The following is a 23,472-nucleotide window of genomic DNA, read 5'->3' as shown; positions in this document are numbered from 1 at the left end:
CTGTCTAATGGCATGGGGACAATAAAAACTAAAAAATAATGGTAGAGGAAACACAATTCCACATACCTTTTTAACGGTAGTATTATATATTAACACTCAAATTGAAAGTGATAACACGAGATAATCATTGATCTGCATTTCTATATAGTTGGTTTATTAATTAGGTCACCAGAGGTCAAAAGGTCACGATATTTTACCGACGCTTAGAATTGGGATATTTTCTTTGGTCAGACTTCGCTCTTAGTTCTATAGCATGTGATTTATCAGTTTTTGTATAGTTTAGGCACATAGAAGAGGAAAACAACTGGTTTAGTCAAGTGGGTCCGACTTAAAATATATAATGGCACGATATTTGTGATATGGCGGTTTGTCGGAATGTCACACATTTAAAGGTAGTGGAAACATAATGCTATATAACGGTATGATTATATATTACCACTCAACTTGAAGGTAGTAGCGTGCATTTTTATATGTTTGGTTGATTAATGAGGTCAAAAGAGCTGACCATTTGTTTTTACAAACGCATACAATTTTAGCCATTTTCTTTTGTCAAATATTTCTCTTATTTCTATAAAATGTGGTTTATCGAGTCTTTTAATCAGTTTTTTGTATACTTCTAGGTAAATAGAAGATACAAACAACAGGTTTAGTTAACTGGTTCCGACATAAATTATATAATTTCACATTTTTGTGATATGGCAAATTGTCAGAATTTCCGATATTTATGCATTATGAAGTATGGTGTATTTTACAGCCACAAGAGCGATAAAAATAATATGGCGCTTGAAATTATATAATGCATTATAACATATGGTTTGATTAGAACTATAAAATATGGTAGCTCTTGTGTTTAGAAGAACTATAACAAGTGATTGCTCTTGAATTACAAGATAGTAAAATATGTTTTCTTTTTCGACCATAAGAACTATGAAATATTGTCATCTTTGAAATTATACAAACTATAAAATATATCAACTATTTTGAATGTCACAGTTTGATAATAATACCACTACCAGGCAATAACGATATGTCTTTTAGTGATCTTGTATTCTTCTCTTCGCTGTTCAAACTGCTGGTAGTCACAACAACTGTGCCTTTTTCCGTATTAACTGGATGGATGCTATAGTTATCTGTTGACGTCTTGTGTCCAAAATTCATAGCCACCAGGAACCTACCCTCACCATCTGATCCTCTGACATATGACAGAATATTCTTATTTACTACCACGTACTGGAGGGAACCAGTCTGAAAAGATGGATGCTCTCTCAAAAACGCCAACTTTCTGTACAGTTGAAGTGGGGAAAGAGACTTGGAATTCTTCTGAACCTGAAATAACAATTTGTACAAAACTCAAATTTGTGTTAAATGAATGTTTCTAAATAACTATTACTTATATATTATGTCCTATTTCAATCGATACATTTTGTGTTAATAGTGTGTATGTTCAAGCATACTTAAATGAGTCCACTTCATTGCTCAAGGCAATCTTGAATATGCATGATCATGGTTAGCAGATTATTTCAACAAAACCATCTTGAAATTTTCTTTTTTCAAATATATCAAATTTACCTGACAATCACCGTCCTATAATTTCGATCTGCACATAATGCTCGACAGTAACCGCTCGATAGATTTCATGTACAACTAACAGGTGCGGGTCCAAGGAGGGTCACAGGGGTCCCGTGGCCTCTCCTTTGGACAAGGTTAAGGGTCACAATCCTGCTGTGATCCCTAAATAGTTTTCATTCATATTGCACAGTAGCTACATAATATTACATTGCATTAAAACAAATGTTGTACGTTATTCAAATTAAGAATCTCTTAAAATTATGCTAAATATACTCTCTTCTTTCTTGTATATTTCGTAACAAACCATAGACTCTCGCCGATGTAGACGAAAAGCTTGGTCTGTTATAAGTTGTTAAATAATATCTATACAAACCCCGATATTGCAGCCTTGATACATTCACTTGGAGCTGCATAATGATAAAAATATGTTTTCTTGTGAAATGTTACGATTTTATCTTGAATTAAATACCCGTATTCCACCCAAAAATAAAAATACATCCAAGGGTTCGAATTTCACCACGGCACCGACGGCAATTACCGTTATGCGTCGGAAATCTAACGGTGTCGACGGCAAGAAAAATGCCGCCCTGCCTTACCTGGTATGCCACCGTGCCCTTCGGAATGTTTTTTTTCTTAAAACCTAGCATTTTATTATGTAAAAATTACACAAAATGTAACATGAAAAATCACATCTAGCGAAGTGGGGCTGCTTGTTGACACACGAAGTGACAGGTCAGTTATACTAGGATGTAAAACAAAACGTGCTAAAATGCCCTTTAAAATAACGTTATTTACAGCAGTTTAAGTTCACGACATTTATAAATATATTCTTTGTGACTTACACATTAGTGATTACTTGGCAAGATGATTGGGACGATGCGGTCACGAATAAGCTTTATTCTTTGAAGCCAGTCTTGAGAGAGTTGGGAGTCCCCCCACATGCAGTGCAGGAAGGATTAAGTAGTCTTGTGCCGTGTCCGCATAATAATAGTCAAAATAAATACATAAAGGAAGCTCGGACGCCTATGTTGATTGTTTCTTTCTTTTTTTATCATTGAAACAATAAACAATGAATGAATGTTTAACGACACCCCAGCACGAAAAATAAATCGGCTATTGGGTGTCAAACTATGGTAAGTCAAAACATGAAGACTTTCTTTATCAGGACCGACGAAGTAGGAGGTCACCTGGTGGGTGCGTAGGCATTGGTGTAATCAGTATTTTATACACCCACACTGTCAGTGAGTTGTATTATTGGGTGACAAGTACATATAAAAGATGATGGGGGAAAAAAGGTGACTGGCGGGCATTGCAACCATGCCTCTTTCCCAGCTACGCCAATAAATGGTAATAAAGAATACAAGAAATGTTAGCTAGCTTAATTCAATTCAGTTTCTTAAATCAATTTAAGCATAAGAACTGTTCCCAAAGGACTGCAACCGTGGAACTAAGAGGAGGGTGTTAGAGTGGCACCTCTCCTAAATTCGAAATGTCCACTGTTTAGCAGTCGAAAATAATGCATTTATTGGTTTATTGTTTTCTTAGTACAACCACCCCCTTCTCCATCGCCAGCTTCACAGCCTCGTTATAACCCCTGCTCGATTTCACGCTGGATAAGCCACTGACAAGTAACTGTTGATAGGATCATGGACAAGTAAGTTAACAGTCACCGTCCTGTATTTCAAAATTACCTCAACATTGACCGACTTGTAGTTTAATACATAAATAACTCAAAATTACCTCAATATTGACCGACTAGTAGTTTTAATGCATAAATAACTGAACATTGACCGACTTGTAGCTTTAATGCACAAATAACTCAAAATTATCTCAGCATTGACTGTCCTGTAGATTTAATGTACAAATAACTCAACATTCACCGTGCGTTAGGTTTCATGTACATTTAACTAAAAATTACCTTGACATTCACTATCTAGTGTACAAATAACTCAACATTGACAGACTTGTAATTTTAATGCACAAATGACTCAAAATTACCTCGACATTGACCGTCCTGTAGTGTCCATGAACAGGAAGCCAGGGTGTTGGTGACGTGCTGAACCCTGATTGTACTGAAGACGTCCACTGCATGGGAGAACGACACGGGTCGCGCGAAAACTCCGCGTAGTATTCCTAATTGGAAATTTTTTTAATACAAAGACATACATTAATATTTGTTTATTTGTTTATTTGTATATCGATTTATTTATTTATTTAATAATTCCTGGAATAATGTACAATTATAAATGCATTTTTTCATTAACAACAATAACAAGAAGAAGAACAAAAAGAACAAGTAGTAATCTGAATAAAAACAATGTTTGTTAAAAATAGACATACATTAATATGTATGTATTTATTTAATAATTCCTGGAATAATATACAAAAAAAAAAAAACATTTAGTAGAGTCAAAATAAGAGTTCCGTGACCAATTTACGTGTTCAAAAGTTTGAAGGTGTTTTTCATATCTTCTGAATAAAAGTAGCGGGGGCGACCCTCTCAAAAGTGTGGGCTAACTCTGCCAGGAGACGAAATCCAAGATGACCGCCAAAATTATAAAAACACGTGTTTTTCAGCTTCTGTTTGTCGTATGAAGATTATTTCGATGTCTAAATATATGTTTTGGAGGTCAACGAATTTATTTTTATACAGTAGAACAGTGTTCGATATCATAAACATATTTCGGACCAAACTCCAAAATAGTTGTAAAAATGTATCATTTGTTTGTCTTTTTCATATAACTCATCTAGGAAAGTCACACAGGCAGTTGCTGTATTATTCTTAGATGCTTTTAAACTGATTTGGTTGCACAGAAAATACACTTTTATTAATGATAATTTATGTCCAGGATGGTATGTTCTCCTCAGGCTCCGAATCAATTGTTGAGTCGGACACGTTTTATGTTCTGCATTCTCTGCCTTGAGGGCGGGACATAGCCTAATGGTAAAGCGATCGCTCGATGCGCGTTCGGCCTGGGATCGATCCCCGTCGGTGGGCCCATTGGGCTATTTCTCGTTCCAGTTAGTGCACCTCGACTGGTATATCAAAGGCCGTGGTATGTACTACCCTGTCTGTGGGATGGTGCATATAAAAGATCCCTTGCTGCTGATCGAGTAGCCTGTGAAGTGGCGACAGCGGGTTTCCTCTCTCAATATCTGTGTGGTCCTTAACCATATAACCGTAAATAAAATGTGTTGAGTGCTTCGTTAAATAAACCAGTTCCTCAACTGATTCAGAGTCTGAATAGGACAGTGTCAGCCTGATTTATTTCAATATTAATGTGTTAAGCATTTATATAAGTTTCATTACATTTCTCATATATCCATTGTCAAATACAAATACGCATAACATAGCAAATGTATACGCAACCTCTTTTTATGGGATTAGTTATATAAAAATGAACAATATTGTGAATTTTGGCAACTACTATGGATTATCATCTGAAATAATTTTGTTTACTATCTCACATTGTGTGTACAGATGAAATCTTTGACCCCAAAAACATATATTTGCACATCAAAACCATCTTCATACGACAAGCAAAAGCTGAAAAACACGTGTGTTGATCATTTGGTGGTCATCTTGGATTTCGCCACCTGGCGGAGTTAGCGCACACTTTTGAGAGGGTCACCCCTGCTACTTTCATTCAGAAGGCTTTGGAGATTTTAAAAACACCTTCAAACCTTTGTCCCCGTAAATTGGTCACGAAACTGACTTGACAGAGACAGCGATTTTTATCATCACAACCGGACTCCAAATATAAAGCATGATCAACTATAGCTTGACCGCAAAAGAACAAGAAGGTCACGGAACTGTATTATTTTGCCTCTACTAATTAACAACAACAACAAGGCACTATTCCCCACTACATTTCTAAAAGTAATACAATCTGAACGACAAAACCGTATTCCCCGATCAAAATCCTATCATGGTAAAGCACGTTAGGCAAAATCGTGATTGCTTCCATGGTCCACTAAATTATGTTAGTTTCTTGATTAACATAACCTTGTCTGTAGCATTAACTTAAAAACAGGAAGATGAACTTATATATATACACACACACACACACAGTCACACCTGTCTTAAGCGGTCACACACGGGATTACATGAAAGTGGCCGCTTAAGACAGGTGGCCGCTGATTACAGGTTGCGACATATAGTCTTTAAAACATGTTGTTGTTTTTTGTTTTAGCGTCTATACTGCTAATTAATGGATGTGTGCTTCACAGTTTACTATAAATAAACTTTTGACATGTCGCCTCCTTCAGGAAAAACTGCAACTGGAATGTATTAAATTGTTCTCAACAAGTTTGTTTTCTCTTTCCATTTAATTATTTAATTTCTACTTCATACGGTGTATTGTCATAGTAAGTGAATCTACAAATGTCGAGCGTAGACTGCCCAGAGGCAATTAGATGCTTTCCATAGTCATACTTTCTTAACTGATACACAGTAGAGATGTCGGGACTGAATGGGTACTATTATCCTGTTCAATTATTTAGACCCAAAGTTTTTTGCAAATGTTACGTTTATTTCCTATTCGATATTTGTTTTCTTTGCATTTACATGAAAACAAACCCAAACCCCGACAGGTTTTATATACAAATCATCATATAAAATGCACAAAGTTGACTTAATTCCACTTTTTAAAAATCTCTGTGTCTTTTGAATGCACGTTATTTCTCCTATAAATAACTAAGGTCATTTGCATATCAAAACATTGGGATCTGAGGCTACGTGAAGGCCATTATAGCTTGTTTCACTAAATCAAGGTTATTATTGTTTTGCAGTGTGTAACAGCATTGTCTAATCTTTCCGTTAAACATAGATGTAAACAAACAGAACATGTAACCCTTTCTTGTAGGTGCATTATATTTAATAAATTTAGCTAGTGTATTATGTATTTTTATTTTATTATATCAATTATATATTAGCATACCATACCTAACCTAACACAACTGAGGTGTAGCACAGTAATAAACACAAATCACCTCACACACCGCAGGAATGTGCTTTCCAAATTTATAAATAAATTTAAAGCAGGGCCGGACCCAGAAGACCGGGGGGGGGGGGGGGGGATAAAATGTCAAAGGCCACCAACATCAAATAATAATAAAAATGTTATTTAATTTGCCTCTAAATTGGGAACTCATACGTATATATATATATAGTATTTAGGGTGGTGCTAGGGTTTGGGGGTTGGGTGTTACATTTGTAATGCGAAAAACCAAAGGGCTATTGTTCGGACTCGTATGGGTTCAACCACTTTTTCATCCCGCAGACACAGCCCTGAATGTTCAAAATACGATAGCATTGCTTGGTCAATAACATCATTATTTCGATCTATGACTGCACGTGCTATTGTAGCAATGTGTAAACCACGTAAAATACAAGTTAGGTAGGGTATATAAATTCATTGAAAATGTATTAGTCGATATTCTTGTTATTGTTATTTGAGGGAAAATATGGGTAAATCGAAAAACACTTCAGTTGATGTAAAATCGTGTATTAAGAACGTTTTCGATTATTTTGAAGATGAATATCAGCGCGGTAGACCTAGGTATGCTTTTTATCGAATTGTCGATCGAGTTTCCGCTGCACTTAAAATTTTGGTTTCAACAGTAAAAAGAACTGAAAAATCTAAGCTCTACGAATCCAAGCACAGAAATCACTGTTAAAAAAACGCGACCGAAAACAGAAAAATGTTATTAGACGACGAGTATACAGATTTTATAGAGAGGGCGAATTACCTACATTACATAAGATTAACGTGGCTTTAAGGGAGGAATGTGGAATCAACATATCCATATCAACTTTACGAAGAACACTCCATGACCTCGATTTTAAATACCAACATATGTCTACAACCGGAAAAGTGATTTTTGAGGACGCCAATATATTAGACAGGAGACTGTCCTATCTCCATGAAATATCAAGTTTACGAGAACAGGGGTATTTAATAGTGTATCAAGATGAGACCTGGGTGAATGTCAACCACACAACATCCCACCACTGGACAGATATCCACCCGGGCACAAGTACCGCCAATCACCTGCCGAAATCAGACGCTGCTGATCGAGTTCCTAAACTCTGTTCGGTGACTGGGAAGGGAAAAAGACTTATTATTTGTCATGCTGGCTGTGATAAATATGGATTGATAGATGGCTGTGAATTGATCTTTGAGGCTAAAAAAAACAGACGGAGACTATCATGGTGAGATGAATCATGAAAATTTCATCAAATGGTTTGAAGAACAACTTATGCCTTCTCTACCAGAACCTTCTGTTATCGTCATGGATAACGCAAGCTACCACAACAAATTAACTGGGATTACACGATGTCCTGCACTAAACGCTAAAAAGGAAGAAATTCAGTCGTGGCTACGAAACAAAAATATACCTCTTGAGAGTAACATGACAAAGCCAGTTCTTTATGAACTTGTGAAAAGTAACAAATGTGCAAAGCAATTTGTTACTGATGATATTGCCGAACGCCATGGGCACTTGTGTCTAAAACTGCCGCCAAGACATTCTGAACTCAATCCGATAGAACTGATCTGGAGTCAAGTCAAAGGGCACATAGCTCGTCACAATGATGGTAAAATGACCACGGTGCGGAGAGAACTTGCACATGCATTGAACTCTGTCACACCTACACACTTCTCTGACGCAGTTAAACATGTAATAAAGATGGAAGAAGATTTTAGAAAACAAAATAGTTTTATAAGAAATAAAATACCCCCTGTGATAGTCCCCCTTAACGAAGATAGTGATGAAGAAATGAGTTCGTCGACTGATTAAGTTATTTCTCCATACCCATCAGGAGTATTACTTTAATGTATGCATGAACTCTTTAACACCAAAAACAATTTATTTCCATATCATTCACTATCAAACAACCTAACAACCTATAAACTAATCGACTAGAAATGCATATAGACTACACATACATACGAGAGAAATGTTTATTTAACGACACACTCAACGCATTTGATATACGTTTATGTGGCGTCAGACAAAACGGTTAAGGAGCATTATGACAGTGAGAAAGAAACTCGCTACCGCCACATGGGCCACTGTTTCCGATAAGCAATTTTGATAAGCAATAAGGGACGTTTTATATGCACCATCCCATAGACAGGATAGCACATACCACAGCCTTTATACATCAGTTGTGGTGCACAGGCTGGAACTAGACACAACCCAATGGGTCCACCATGTGGGATAGATCAGTCGACCTACCATGAGCGAACGCTTTACCTCTGAGCTACGTCCCGCTCCATGTACAAAAGAAGCCTTAAGTGGGGTTGGGGTTGTGCAGAGGGTCACACCTCCACCAATCGCAAGCATACCATATTCTTCTCTCTCTCTCTCTCCCTATAACCATAGATTAAAATATGCTGAGTGCGTCGTTACATAAATGACGTGTCTCTCTCTCTCTCTCTCTCTCTCTCTCTCTCTCTCTCTCTCTCTCTCTCTCTCTCTCTCTCTCTCTCTGTCTGTCTGTCTGTCTCTCCCTTCAGCGCGCGCGCTTGTGTATTCCACAATATAATTATAATATTTGATACATATTTTTTTTTCAAACTGAGGTTTTGTCACTTGAACTCCCCACCTGAATCCGCGGCTGCTTCATGTTTACAGATATTTTCTTAAATATAGGTCATACTACGATTTTTGCGGATAGGACGATAGAACCGAACATTAGTTTGAAACGCACTATAGAATGATGCTTTTGATATGCAAATGACCTTAGTTATTTATAGGAGAAATAACGTGCATTCAAAAGACACAGAGATTTTTAAAAAGTGGAATTAAGTCAACTTCGTGCATTTTATATGATGATTTGTATATAAAACCTGTCGGGGTTTGGGTTTGTTTTCATGTAAATGCAAAGAAAACAAATATCGAATAGGAAATAAACGTAACATTTGCAAAAAACTTTGGGTCTAAATAATTGAACAGAATAATAGTATTCCTGAAGGTGTGAAGATCGGTTATTTGCTGCACCTTATCGCTGTTGTTAAATATCCCTTTTATATAATAGTGAACATTTACTGTGGCCGCTTAATACAGGTATTTTAGCGATTTGGGTGGCCGCTGGCCGCGTGAGACAGGTGACCGCTTATTACAGGTGCATTTACGTTTTAATTCATTTGGGAGGGAAAAAAGTGGCTGCTTAAGGCAGGTGACCGCTGAATAGGTTTGGCTCTCTCTATATAGATAGATAGATAATAGATAGATATAGATATTATTTTTGTTAAATAATATCTCCAGTAAAAATGTTTCGACATTTTGAGAAATCCTTTAAGTTATAAAACATCTGTTCTTAAACTGACCTTTCCTTGCTTAAGTCCTTGTGGGTCCTGAGTGTCCTCGAAGCTGACTTGTATCTCCTCCATGCCCAGCTCTTCTCCATAGTACGTGGTTGGTGTTCCCCACAAAGTTAACAACAGCATATTGTAGACGTTCACGAATTCCAGACCAAACTTCTTGGAGACTCGATTCCTGTCATGGTTACCAAGCTATATATATATAAAAATATATTTTTGTAGTTGACATAAATTCTTCACAATTAAGAATAAAGAACATGAACGACAAACACAGTACCGCCGATTTCAAGCAAGTAACTACCGAGACACGTTTTTCAGAACACGTCTTTACACTGTGTTTTTATTTGAATCTTTAATTTTTATATTGATGTTGCTCATCACTTTTCAATTTACCATAGTTTGACACCCAATAGCCGATGTATTTTTCGTGCTGGGGTTTCGTTAAACATTCATTCATTCATTCATTGAGAACACGAGGCACGAAACTAGCAGGTGTCAGAATTGCGTTTTATAGTAGCATAGGATCATTTATATATACATGTTGAAACGTAAACAATTCGTAAAGTGTTGCATACAACAAAACTATCTTAATCATAGAAAAATAGAAAGAAAGAAGTGTTTTATTTAATGACACACTCAACGCAATTAATTACGATTATATATTGTCGGACATTTGGTAAAGAGGTCAATACATTTATATATGTTGAAAGATTGGGGGAAATGTTCCTTGTTTACCTCCCGCATCCAACGCCCGTGTAAATAAACCCGTGGATTTGTTCGTGCATTTTTACCATTATCAATCACGTCCCTTCGGATTAATACCGGCATAATGTACACTGGTTCGGGTTGTTGTTTGTTTTGTTTTTGTTAACTGAAAATTGTATTTTATTCAGTATTTGACTAGTAGCTGTAATAATTGAGACACACATGCATGTCTCATGATATGTCTAGGAGTTATATAGATGAGAAATAGGTATATTCCATGACCATAAAATAGACAGTAAATATTGAACAAAATACTTAAAGGGACATTCCTGAGTTTGCTGCAATTTTTAAGATGTTATCGACTGACAGAGACTTTTTAACGATTGTAATTACATATCAAATATATTTTCCTGCATAATATATTAGTGGCTGTATATTAAACATGTTTCTGATCGTTCTAATATTTGTACTAGCGTAAATTTCATTGTATTTCCAAAAATATATTTTTTCGAACGTACGAAATTATTTGAAGTCAAAATCCAGTGTGGGCTTCTTACAAATATTAAGACGACCAGCAAGACATTGAATATACAGACACTGATATTCTAAATAAGAAAATATATTTAATATGCAAGTTTAATCGTAGAAATATTTTATTAGTAAGAAACATTTTACAATGCAGCAAACTCCCTTTAAGGTAAGCGGTTGTACCATTTTCCTTTCGTTCACATGTTGCAATATCCGGTGAACGTTGATAAAATGCTGATATGTAATGAGATATTAACACTAGTGTCAAAAGAAATACCATTTCTCTGAAAATTGTGATAGATGATTTTCATAATCATCATAATGTCATATACTTGTATGTATTTATCTTTTGCATATGTATTGTTGCAGTGTCAAAGCCATCAACGTCTACGTCTTAAAACTATTTTCAGAATGCCAGATGAACTTACTACAAATGTAGGCCAGGCTCCGGGTGGCAAATTTGAATATTCTTTCTCGAGAACATCTCGAATACAAAGTCCTCCACATTCTGACGTCACATCCATTATGAGGTCGAAATTATATGGAACTGCGCCGTGGTCATAATATATATTTCTCTGTGATGGTTGCTCATATGTTTCAATAACCATAAACCTACAATGTATCAAAGATATATAGAGGATACTCCCCTGGTGTTTTGTGATATCATAATTTATCAGCACGAGTTGATAAAAGTATGAAATCCCAGGCTTGCCGAGGACTTTTATACTTTTATGATATCACAAGATACGGAGGGGGTATTCTTTTTATCATCCATTATCATTCTTTTCATTTGCGACAATTGTAAACAATATCAGTTAATATAAGTTATACAACGAATTTATCTTGCCGACATGTTTAACTAGTAAGCAATAATTATTAACAATAACAAATTAACGCCAAACTGTAAGGACTACTAACCGTCATGTATATAATAAAAACATGACTACGCAAAAACGACGGCAATAAGATGAGAAAATATAGTTCATCAGAAAAATATTTTTTAACTTAAAATGTCTTCAATGTGTCATTGTCCGAAACAGATAATAATTGAAACAATAACAAATTCTCAAAACTGAATATAGTAAACAAATAGAAATAAACACTGTAGTGGAAGTCGAAATGAGCTGATAATTTTCCTATATATAGATTTGCTCTGGTAGGGAGTAATAATTTTTTAAATATAAATTATGTTAACATTTTTAATAGAGCAGTTTTGAAAAATAGACAATTTTTGGCGTGTCATGTTGTACGATTGCACATTTGTAGTGAAGTCGGAGAATAACATGTCCATATCTACACCATCAAGTGGTCAACTTCCGAACTGCTCATCTCTGTTGTTTGTGGCGTTTTCCTGGTGTGCGACGAAACGAGGTCAACTGCAGTGATGTTATTGGCGGCAATCCTTTTGGTTGCAGGCCTACTAGAGGATCATGTTGCTAGTGCGTTAATATTTCGCCGGTTTTCCTGCAGACCAGACGTAATAACCTGTCCCATCTGAAGCTTTTCTTCGTCAAATATGCGTTGGTATGCGACAACAGAACGTGTACTTTTGTGACCAGTCACGCTTTTAATTTGTGCTGCAGCGAAATTTGACCTGGTGAGAATGGTGGCCCCAGTTACTCGCAGACAGTGATTTGGGAAAGACGACATTGCTTGCTTAGAGTGGACATGAAACTACCCAGTGTGTTCTTTCCAATTGGTTTATTAGCGAGCCATACTGCTTCATCATCGTAGACCGGTCGTGGTAGGCCATCGGTCTACAGGCTGGTAGGTACTGGGTTCGGATCCCAGTCGAGGCATGGGATTTTTAATCCAGATACCGACTCCAAACCCTGAGTGAGTGCTCCGCAAGGCTCAATGGGTAGGTGTAAACCACTTGCACCGACTACTGATCCATAACTGGTTCAACAAAGGCCATGGTTTGTGCTGTCCTGCCTGTGGGAAGCGCAAATAAAAGATCCCTTGCTGCTAATCGGAAGCGTAGCCCATGTAGTGGCGACAGCGGGTTTCCTCTCAAAATCTATGTGGTCCTTAACCATATGTCTGACGCCATATAACCGTAAATAAAATGTGTTGAGTGCGTCGTTAAATAAAACATTTCTTTCTTTCATCATCGTAGATGCTGTCCCTAGAATATTGACGGTCACATTTTGGGATTAAGCTTTGAAATATATTTGACAAAAGATGAAACTGGACACAGAGGGGAGCCCGGCTGTTCGGGCATGAAAGCACTGTACGATTCCTTGTCATCACGGTGATTTTGGCTAATTTTTGACTTCGTTTTCCCCACATATCGTAGGCTAGTGTCAGGATTTATGCGTACTTCGAAAGTGTTTTCGTAATTGTCACCATGTTTTCAATGCCACGACGGAAAAGGTATACTCTGATATCATATTGAACTTTATTGGCTAGTCCAGTGGGTATATAGAAATTTATAAAAAATTGAAGAGTATTTCTTCTCGCGATCATGAACAGAAATCGCTTGTTTGTGATCAGTCTCGTCTTTGCCAGCTGATTTCAACTCTATTATGGATCTTTAATTATGTCGATTGTGCGGCAATGTGGCGGATTTTTCAAATATCGGTTAAGACCATACCTAAATGAATCCAGCGTTGATGTTTTGTAGAATCCACCATCCTTGGTTCTCAGATCCAGGTAAAAATTACATAATACTTCATTTAATCGCACAGCGTCAAATGTTTCGAAATTAATGTCCTGTTCTTTTTCTTGTAAGTATTCTTGCAACCGATTTGTTTGCTGTTTTAGGGCAACCTGGTATTAAACTTGCTCGCATTTCTTTAATTTAATTTTCCGAGTGGTGGGCAAATCGTTTGACAGCCATATTTTATTTACGTTGGTAGGAGACGAATTTTTGCATGGCGCATTAATACAAAAATAACAGTCTGATGTTACAGGTGGGGTATAAGAGATTTGACTCCGCCCACGCGAGGTATAAGGGATTTTTTTCAAGGCTAAATAACCAATGAAATTCCAGTAGTTTATATGAAGGTGAGATAATGTGGGTTGAATGTCACGATATTTGGCAGCGGTAGACTCGTTAATTAGCAGAACGACAGAGGCGTAACGTTACTAATGATAGGTTTAGCGCTGAAACATACACTGTGACGTAACAAACGAAGCGATATCTCATAGGAGAATATCGAAGGAAATATCGCAAATTATAGTGCCAGCGATATCTACAGAAGCCTTTAATGGATAATAAAAGCAATTATTGTCCAGAAATATAATTTCCAGTCAGTAGTAACAAGGTATACCTATAGCACACCAGCGTTTAGTACCCGTTTCTTAATTGGATTTTACTGTTGTTCTTGCTAATCCCACCGAAAAGAATAATTATGTGTTCCTACGGAACAGTGAGAAAGCAAAACCTTTCTCTATCACAAAATTTAAGTTTTTTCGCTCTTATTTTTTTTTACATCGATTCTCTGTTCACCCCAATAATCTCCTGTGCCCTCCTTGTCTTACACATATTGTTTTTTTTAGGGCTATACAGCCCTATTTAGACATTACAGTGAATAGTGAGTCAGCATCAACACAGGGAAGCCAGAGTTGTCCACTCATGAATGCTTTTACTCGTAGATGATTTTAGGTACACATTACCGACTTCGGTTCTGCCGTGGTTAAGCCACCGGACTTACGGCTGGTAGGTACAGGGTTCGCAGCCCATTACGGGCTCCAATCCAGAGCGAGGTTTAACGACTCAATGGGTAGGTGTAAGGCCACTATACCCTCTTTTCTCTCACTGACCACTAACATTTTCATTTCAATTTATTTTCGTGCTTGTATCCAATTAAGGTTTAAGCACGATAAATGAAAGGTACACATTTTAATAAGCTTTTTTATCATATCATTTTATAACAGGTAAACGGACATATATCATTTTCAAACGGTGAAATTGTAAACAGTCAGAAGACGATGACCTTCGAAGACATCTGGCGCCAACGCCATTAACAAAGTTACCATAGATGGACATTCAGTCATAATTCTTCGTGTTGGGTTTTATTACCTGGATATTCCATCCTTATTCTCAAACTCGTTCATAACATCCTTCCAACGTGTGACGACCTCGAATGTTTCTGGAAGACTCTCTGTGTAAGGATGATTTAAATAATTGTACTGGTGCTAAAATATAAATTGAAAAGAAAAGGCATAAGCACAGTTTCAGACATGGTCATTTAGAAATTCGGGGATTCAGTTGCAACTGAACAACGGTTTTTATTACGCGACTGGGGCACATTTACCCATTCCCCGTGCTCGCATTTAACGTGCATGTTTTGAATAGTTCTGATGGACCTATTTGTCTGTTAACGGCTTGTCGACCTACTTCAGACCTCTGTCCTTGATTGCGTAACTTCAAACACTTGTTTCAGCTTCATGAATGATGATGATGATGATGTAGGTGCTTGTCTGCAGTGTCGGGTGATGTGTTAGACTGAAAGGAAACCCACATCCGCCACATGTGCTAATTTAATCTAAGTAGCATCAAGGATATTGATTTTTTTTAAACATTCGTTGGACATAGTCCATACCATTATGGGTCTTGATTTGTGAGAAGTATAGGGTTTGCAGGGTTCTAAATAGCGACCTGCGAAAAGTAGTCCTATTTTAGACCTAACAGATGAAAACAAAATTCACGTACTAAATTACCCAAAACATCGCAGGTCATTAATCGGGAGACAGATGTATGTACAATCATCTCATCTTCTATTTAGCTGAGACTGAGCTCGTGATTCTGTAATATTTTAATTCTACAATACTCCAAAATACATCTCAGAGGTCCTGATTTTCCACACACTGTCCCAAACCCAACACACACATCGTGATGTATTATTTCCAACAGGCCATGTTGTTTCTTAGCAGGCCATATTTCTTTTGGGCTGCTATTTTAAAAACAATAACATATCATATTTTACTTCCTATTTCGAGCCTTGGTTTGTAATGTTCTTTTACTTTAATTAATTAATTAATTAATTAAATATAATTATTTAAAAATGACGTTATACTTAACTCGTGGTATTCCTTAGCATTGCTTGGAGGCTCGTTCAAGGATAAATCTGTCACCTCAAACAACTTCTGAAGAGCATCAACTCTTATACCATCAACTCCTCTCTCGAGCCAGAATCTCAACACACCCTGTCACAGGAAAACAAGACAACCAGCATTAAAACTACGATACAATAATTTAAGATTGTTTATGGCAGACACACATATACTTTTGTAATCTAATGAAATTCAGGACTGTATCTAGTGGGTAGAGGTTAGGGGCATAAGCGTACGAGACAGGGTGGGGGTGGGGCAGGGGGAAATTGCCCCTTCCCCACCCCCCAGTTCTGGAGAAAATCGTCGAATTCGGGCAAAAATGTTAGAGAAATTCGGGAAAAATTAGCTAGCCTGAATCCTTTTCTAAATATATTTCCATCATTCTACCCACAATATTGGTTGTAATCCATGTAAAAATGACATGTAAGAAATACATAAAATGAAAACAATGGTTAAAAGCTGAAAGTTGTCTTTAACCTTCATATCGTCAATAACGTCTGTATTCCTAAAGTTAAGATCGGGCTGTTTTGTCAGAAATGCGTGATAATAGAACTGACTTCTATTCTCATTCCATGTCCATGCAGAGCCAGAGAAAACAGACAACTGAAATATAAAATAAGCAAAGTAATCTTTTTAATTGAATAACAAGAATCCGATTATTTTTGTTTCTTTCTTTCTTTCTTTCTATGAGCTGGAGTGTAAATATTTGAAAGAAACTCGAAAAGATATATTTGGTCAGAGAAATGTGATGGAATCATATCGATTCCATCCAGAACTTTTATTACAATTTCTTCGAGATGCTGACTTTGACCTATCTGTAATATTTTTATCTTTTGCGCAGTTCTTTACACTGATTTTATTTGCATATATTTTGCACTTATCATAGTTTGACACCCAATAGCCGATGTATTTTTCGTGCTGGGGTGTTGTTAAATATTCATTCATTCATTCATTGTTTCTGTGTGCGTGTGTATGTATGTATTTGTGGTCTGTGTGTATTTGCGAGTGTAAGACAGGAAGAGTGAGAGTGTGAATGAGCAATAGTGAGAGGCAGGCAGAAAGAAAACCAAATGATAGTGAAGATAAAGAAAGAGCGAATAAAGGAACAAGGGACACATGCAAAAGCTCACATACGCATACATGCAGATAGAAAGAGATATACATTATATTTGAGATATATATGTATGAGAAAGACAGATATAAAAGTTAAAGTTGTTTTGTTTAACGACACCACTAGAGTACATTGATTAATTAAACATTGGCTATTGGATGTCAAACATTTTGTAATTCTGACACGTAGTCATCAGAGGAAACCCGCTATGTTTTCCTAATGCAGCAAAGATCTTTTATATGAACTTTTCCACAGATAAGAAAGCACATACCACGGCCTTTGTGCATTGGTTGGTACGAGAAAAAACACAATCAGTTGAATGGATCCACCAAAGTGGTTCTATCCGACAGATATAATGTCCGTAAGAACCAATAACAAGGGGCTCTTTGTACGTAACGCAAAATCAGACCTTTCAGTTTTCAGAAAAGTATACCCAGTTATTCGGGGGTTTTCGGCTTCCGCCAGAAGTTACGATGTCGTCTGCCCAGATGTAGTAGTCCTTGTATTTGTCATCATTTTGTAGACTCTTCTCAAACCAAACATGTTTGTCGCTCGTGTGGTTTGGGACGAAGTCTATTATTATTCGAATACCTACAAAATAACAAACACTAAGAAATCAGAGGTATACAAATTATTAAAGGGACATTCCTGAGTTTGATGCATTGTAAGATATTTCCGACTAATAAAATATTTCTACGATTAAACTTACATATTAAATATATTTTCTTGTTTAGAGTATCAGTGTCTGTATATTCAATGTGTTTCTAGTCGTCTTAATATTTGTAAGAAGCCCAAACTGGATTTTGTCTTCAAATAATTTCGTACGTACGAAAAAACAATATCTTAGGAAATAAGATGAAATTTAACCTAGTACAAATATTAGAACGATCAGAAACACGTTTAATATATAGCCACTAATATTTTATGCAGAAAAATGTATTTGATATGTAATTACAATCGTTAAAAAGTCTCTGTTAGTCGATAACATCTTAAAAACTGCAGCAAACTCAGGAATGTCCCTTTAATAATAAATCACAGACTACAAAATCATATTTCGGTACACGAATGATAACAAGGAATACTTTTATAATGCTATACGACAGGCCGTTGTATGTTCTGTTCCATCTATTTGGTAGTGTATTTGAAATATTCCTTACTACTATTCGGTAGGCATTTTTTTATGTGGCGAATGCGGGTTGTTGGTGTTGTTGTTGTTGTTTTTTTTGTTGTTTTTTTTTGGGGGGGGGGGGGGGAATTTCTTGTGTTTTGGGGGGCTTTTTGTTGTTGTTCGTTTGAGGTTGTTTTTGTTTCGTTTGTTTGTAGGGGTCGCCTTACAACGGAAGTATTTGTATTATCTTAGCGTTGAGGTAGTTAGTGCTCCTAATAAGCATAATTTAAAACAAAAACGTTCTGATAGTTAAACAAAAAGACTGCCTCCGTTACCAGTTGGTGTAGAAAGTGTTAAAGGAAACACAACGTGACCACATAGGCTATTTCTAGCTATGGAATAAAACGTTCCAAGGATATTTGCATGCACCACTGAGCTATCGTAATTAGCATGTTTTGTCCTAGCTACATGTTACCCCTAGCATGAGCTTCTTCAATCAACTGATCGACGTCTTCCAAACTTCCAAATATGGAGTCCACGTCTGTGTGATTTGATATGTCATAACCGAAATCTGCCATGGGAGACTTGTAGAATGGACTCAGCCACAGGGCCTTGATGTTCAGGTAGACAAAATAGTCCAGTTTCGAAATTATCCCTGAAAGTAAGAATTAATAGAATCCATATTGGTTTTTTGTTTCTACACCATGTAGACTTTGTGGACACGGTAAAAAGTAGGATATCCAAAATTGTGAACTCGATTTACTCGAAGGGATAAACTCAGATTATACAAAATTTAGCAAATGAAACATAGACTCATATATATATGGCAAACATTCCAGTAAGTATTCGTCAAGTTCATCAGCGACGTAGACTTTACACGTGGAGTTTATAACAACGTCTACTTTTTAAATGTCTTTATTTACATTATAGTGAAAATGAACAAAACAGTATCATTTTACTTGTGGGATATTAACGCCACTGGGTAAACGGCTATTGCATTATTACTGAGAAAGCACGTATGTTGGTGTTTATTATTTGTTTGTTGTTGCTGTTGTTGTTGTTATGTTTCTGAGTTGTTTTGTTGGGTACTTCTTAACTGTTCCAAACGACAGTTACATGCAAATGTCTTCTTATACTCTCTCTCTCTCTCTCTCTCTCTCTCTCTCTCTCTCTCTCTCTCTCTCTCTCTCTCTCTCTCTCTCTCTCTCTCTCTCTATTCCTGCCTGCCGATCTCTCTCCATCTGTCTCTTGTCTCTCCCCTTCGTCCGTCTATTCCTGCCTCTCTGTCTCCCTTCTCTCTCGGTTTTTGTAGCTGATAGCTTACAAACCTTGAACGATCTAAACTGATATGTATAACTTAAAAGCTGAATATAGTTGGACATTAGGGCTACACTTGCATAATATTACTGGTAACGTGACATTCGGCACACTATATTCAATCCTGACCTTGTACATGTTTATTATCTGTAACAAGGAAGCAACTGAAGGCACTGACACACGAGGTTAAGTACATATATCTACGGTAACATTTACAATACGTCATCTTGCTTGTGTAACACAACAAAATTCAAATATACAGCAAACATAGCATACTCTTTTATCTTCGGCTGTGAAAACTGTGTCACTTTTTAAATCTTTATGGGGCGTTTTGCAGAAAGCTAGGCGTCCACGCATCCTTCAGATACGATAACAATTTTTACATAAGTAACTGAATAGGAGATAAAGCGCTCGCTTGATGCGCAGTCGGTTTGGGTCGATCCCCGTTCGTGGGCCCATTGCGCTATTTATCACTCCATCCCAGTGCACCAGGACTCATATATGTCATGGTATGTGGTTTTCTGTCTGTGGGAAGGTGCATATAAAAGATCCCTTGCTATTAATGGAAAACAATGAAGCGGGAGTCCTCGCTAATGCTAGGCTCATACTATCAACTGTCACAAAGACGTTGGCCAACTCGAAGGTAGCGTTGTCATTTTCCCAACTCTCGACCTAAGACTGGTGCGCTCAGATTAACAACTAATCGGTCGTAGGAGTTGTATACGACGAGAATCGAGTTGTATACGACGAGAATCGAGTTGTAAGAGTACTCAGACTAGCAACATGACGAGATCGGCGAGTTGGCCAACTCCGTCGTAACAGTTGGTAGTCAAAATCACCAACAGCCGATGATTAACAAATCAATGTGTTGTACACACGCACACACACACACACACACACTCTCTCTCTCTCTCTCTCCTCTCTCTCACTCTCACTCTCTCACTCTCACTCTCACTCTCACTCTCACTCTCACTCTCACTCTCTCACTCTCTCTCTCTCTTTCTCATTTCTTCGTCACCAGTTGCGAACCTTTAACGATGTAAACTGATGCTGCATATCTTAAAAGCCGGGATAGTTCGGCGTACAATAGGTAACCTTGTTAGTGTCTGTGCACTGTCTAGTATCGCCTATGGATAGGAACAAACACTAGGCCTTGACACAGTAGGTTAAGTACATATATCTAATATTTACAATACTTCATCTTGGTTGTGTAAGATAACATTATTCAAATGTCACACAGCAAACAACAAAGATTTTATCTTTAGCTGTATAAACATGTATATATACAGTCAAACCTGTCTTAAGCGGCCAAACAAGAAAGTAAACAAAAAATTACCGACAGATGGCCGCTGTTACAGGTTGCCTCATATACAGTTCTTATAATGTTTATTGTTGCTGTACAGTAGGCCCGTAGGCGGGGGGGGGGGGGGGGGGGGGGGGGGGGGGGGGTGCGACGGGTGGGTACGCACCACCACCATCCCCCCCCCCCGAAATTACTAAAGGTCCACTTTTCTCTATTAAATTTAAATAACGTTACGTAATCGTTGTTGTTTTGAGGTGTTATTTTTATGTTGATTGGTCCCATCACGAGCAATTCGCACCCACCCATTAAAAATTCTGCGTACGGGCCTGTACAGTCTGTACTGCTAATGAATGGGTGTGTGCTCTATAGCTTACTTTAAATCAACTTTAGAAATGTAACTAGAATGTATTAATTTGTCCGTTTGGAATTCATTCTCTCACACGTTTGTTTTATGTTTCCATTTAAATATTTATTTACTATTTGCTGCGGTGTATTGTCATAGTAGATGGATCTACAAATATCAAGCTTAGCTTACTCTAAGGCAGTCAGATGCATTTCAGAGTAATACATTATTAATTAATACGCAGTTGAGATATCAGGACTAAATGGGTACTAGTAATCGTGAAGATTGCTTATTGTGTGCACCTTGTAGTTATTTAAAATAATTATTTTACGGAACAGCGATTTGGATCCAATTTAGGTGGCCGCTGGCCGCGTTAGACTGATGGTCGCTTAAAACGAGTGTATTTACATTAAAACTCGTTTGGTAGGGAAAAACTTGGCCGCTATTTGAAAGTGACCGCTCATTACAGGTGGCCGCTAGGACAGGTTTGACGATGTATACCATCAAGGCAATTGAATTAAAGAAACATTGCAAAATTTATTACTAGATTTTCCTCAACTCTTGTAAAAGAAGAGGCGGCGATATTGAAAGCAGATAATTTTGCTTTAGTATCCAGAAAATTGTATTTGTGCTTACCTTTAATATCACCAATACCATCCCCATCGGAGTCTTTAAACGAACGTGGGTAAACCTGGTATATTATTGTTGTCTTCCACCACGGCAACTCAAGCGATGATGACGTCTTGTGTTCGGACAACCCTACGAAAACGGCTATTCCAGATACCACGACTGCCGCTGTTAGCAGACAATAAAAACCTCTTGGTTTATCAGCTTTTGGTTTAGTAGTGACTTTCTCCTCCATTGCAATAGGCAGGACTCTTCTGAAAGGATTGCCAACAATGACTGTCGAACTAAAGACGATAGAATATGAGTCTGTTTGCACTACGCATTAACCGAATGTGGATCAGAGAAAGTGCGATTTATTTTTGGAGTAGGCTAGTGCAGCCCAGTAGGCTAGTCTTTCCACTAAATCACCCCCACCACCCTCCATCCCCCACACCCCCGACCCAGCCCTTGAATATGTCTCTTGAATAATCTGTATCTTTCTGTAACAATAAATTTAGTGTGTCTCTAGAATAGCATTTCGTACATTTTAATCAAATTGTAAAAAAGAAGTCTAGACACTTGTACCCACTGTGAATCTGTCACTGGAATACTTATTATCAGAGTTTACGTAAATTATATAGGCTAACGTCGATTCGACCCGGACTGGTGACTAGAGCAACATAATGGGTTATTTGTTAATAGTTATTTAAAGCTACGATCTCCCTTGACATTCTATCCTTCCATTTTCTTTAGCTGCAGTTGTCAAACTAGGTCATTCTACACTTACAATGCTGAACGCATGTATTTACAAATGGCGGCATACATAATGTTTATCGTATACGGTGCGGAATGTGTTCCAGCGATAAAGCGCTCGCCTGATGCGCAGTTGATCGACATCTATCCCCGTCGGTTGACCCATTCGGCTATTTCTTGTTCCAGCCAGTGCTATGTATGTACTATCCTGTCTGTGGGGTGCTGCATATACAAGATCCCTTGCTGCTAATCGGAAAGAGTAGCCCATTGCAGGGCCACAGCGGGTTTCGTCTCTCATTATCTAAATGGTCCTTAACCGTACGTCCGAAGCCATATAGCCGTAATTAAAATATGTTCAAGGTGTTGTTAAATAAAACATTCATTCCACCTTTCTTTCTGTTTATCATATAAAGGCATTTGACTACACATGCTGACAACGAAAACACACGAGCTTATTAAAACGTTTTTTTGTTGTTTCTATTTTGTATTAGGGAATGATGTTGAAAGGACATTCCTGAGTTTGCTGCAATTTTTTCGTACGTTATTGAATATACAGACACTAATATTCTAAACTAAAATATATATATTTAATATGTAAGTTTAATCGTAAAAATATTTTATGAGTCGGAAATATCTTACAATGCAGCAAACTCAGGAATGTTCATTTAAGAGATTGCAACTTAACACATTTTGTTTTCAGATCACCAAGTTTAATGTTCTTCTCATGACGTGCTATTC

At 37.2% G+C, this 23,472-nt stretch overlaps 1 protein-coding gene across 3 annotated transcripts; it reads right to left on the bottom strand.

Moving 5' to 3' along the window:
- Nucleotides 1-133: 133 nt before the first annotated feature.
- LOC121376174 (alpha-glucosidase-like) lies at nt 134-22,427 on the bottom strand. 3 transcript variants are annotated; one of them, XM_041503983.1, is made up of 10 exons: nt 22,012-22,425; nt 18,888-19,067; nt 17,738-17,895; nt 16,671-16,796; nt 16,161-16,286; nt 15,160-15,275; nt 11,561-11,744; nt 9,906-10,091; nt 3,568-3,702; nt 134-1,326 (listed from the first exon to the last, which is right to left on the bottom strand). In XM_041503983.1, exons 1-10 carry the CDS (start codon nt 22,235-22,237, stop codon nt 988-990), a joined length of 1,776 nt encoding a protein of 591 aa, XP_041359917.1. In that variant the 5' UTR covers nt 22,238-22,425; the 3' UTR covers nt 134-987. The 3 variants fall into 3 exon arrangements, with proteins under 3 accessions (XP_041359917.1, XP_041359919.1, XP_041359918.1); XM_041503985.1 differs by lacking the exon at nt 11,561-11,744 and having other exon boundaries at nt 9,906-10,074; nt 22,012-22,427; XM_041503984.1 differs by lacking the exon at nt 18,888-19,067.
- Between the last annotated feature and the right edge of the window lie 1,045 nt (nt 22,428-23,472).

Source organism: Gigantopelta aegis, chromosome 6 (assembly GCF_016097555.1).
Source record: "Gigantopelta aegis isolate Gae_Host chromosome 6, Gae_host_genome, whole genome shotgun sequence".
NCBI classification, from domain to species: domain Eukaryota; kingdom Metazoa; phylum Mollusca; class Gastropoda; order Neomphalida; family Peltospiridae; genus Gigantopelta; species Gigantopelta aegis.
The sequence above is the reverse complement of the archived record's forward strand: the minus strand, read 5'-3'. Positions and strand labels throughout refer to the sequence as shown.

Bases quoted from the DNA above. Each gene is read 5' to 3' on its own strand.
- LOC121376174 (XM_041503983.1), bottom strand. From the start codon at position 22,237: ATGGAGGAGAAAGTCACTACTAAACCAAAAGCTGATAAACCAAGAGGT. The intron at 16,287-16,670 runs GTTAAAGACAAC...TTCCTGTGACAG, and splicing joins ACGTTATTGACGATATGAAG to GGTGTGTTGAGATTCTGGCT. The intron at 3,703-9,905 runs GTCAGTTTAAGA...ATTTCCAATTAG, and splicing joins AAGGACTTAAGCAAGGAAAG to GAATACTACGCGGAGTTTTC.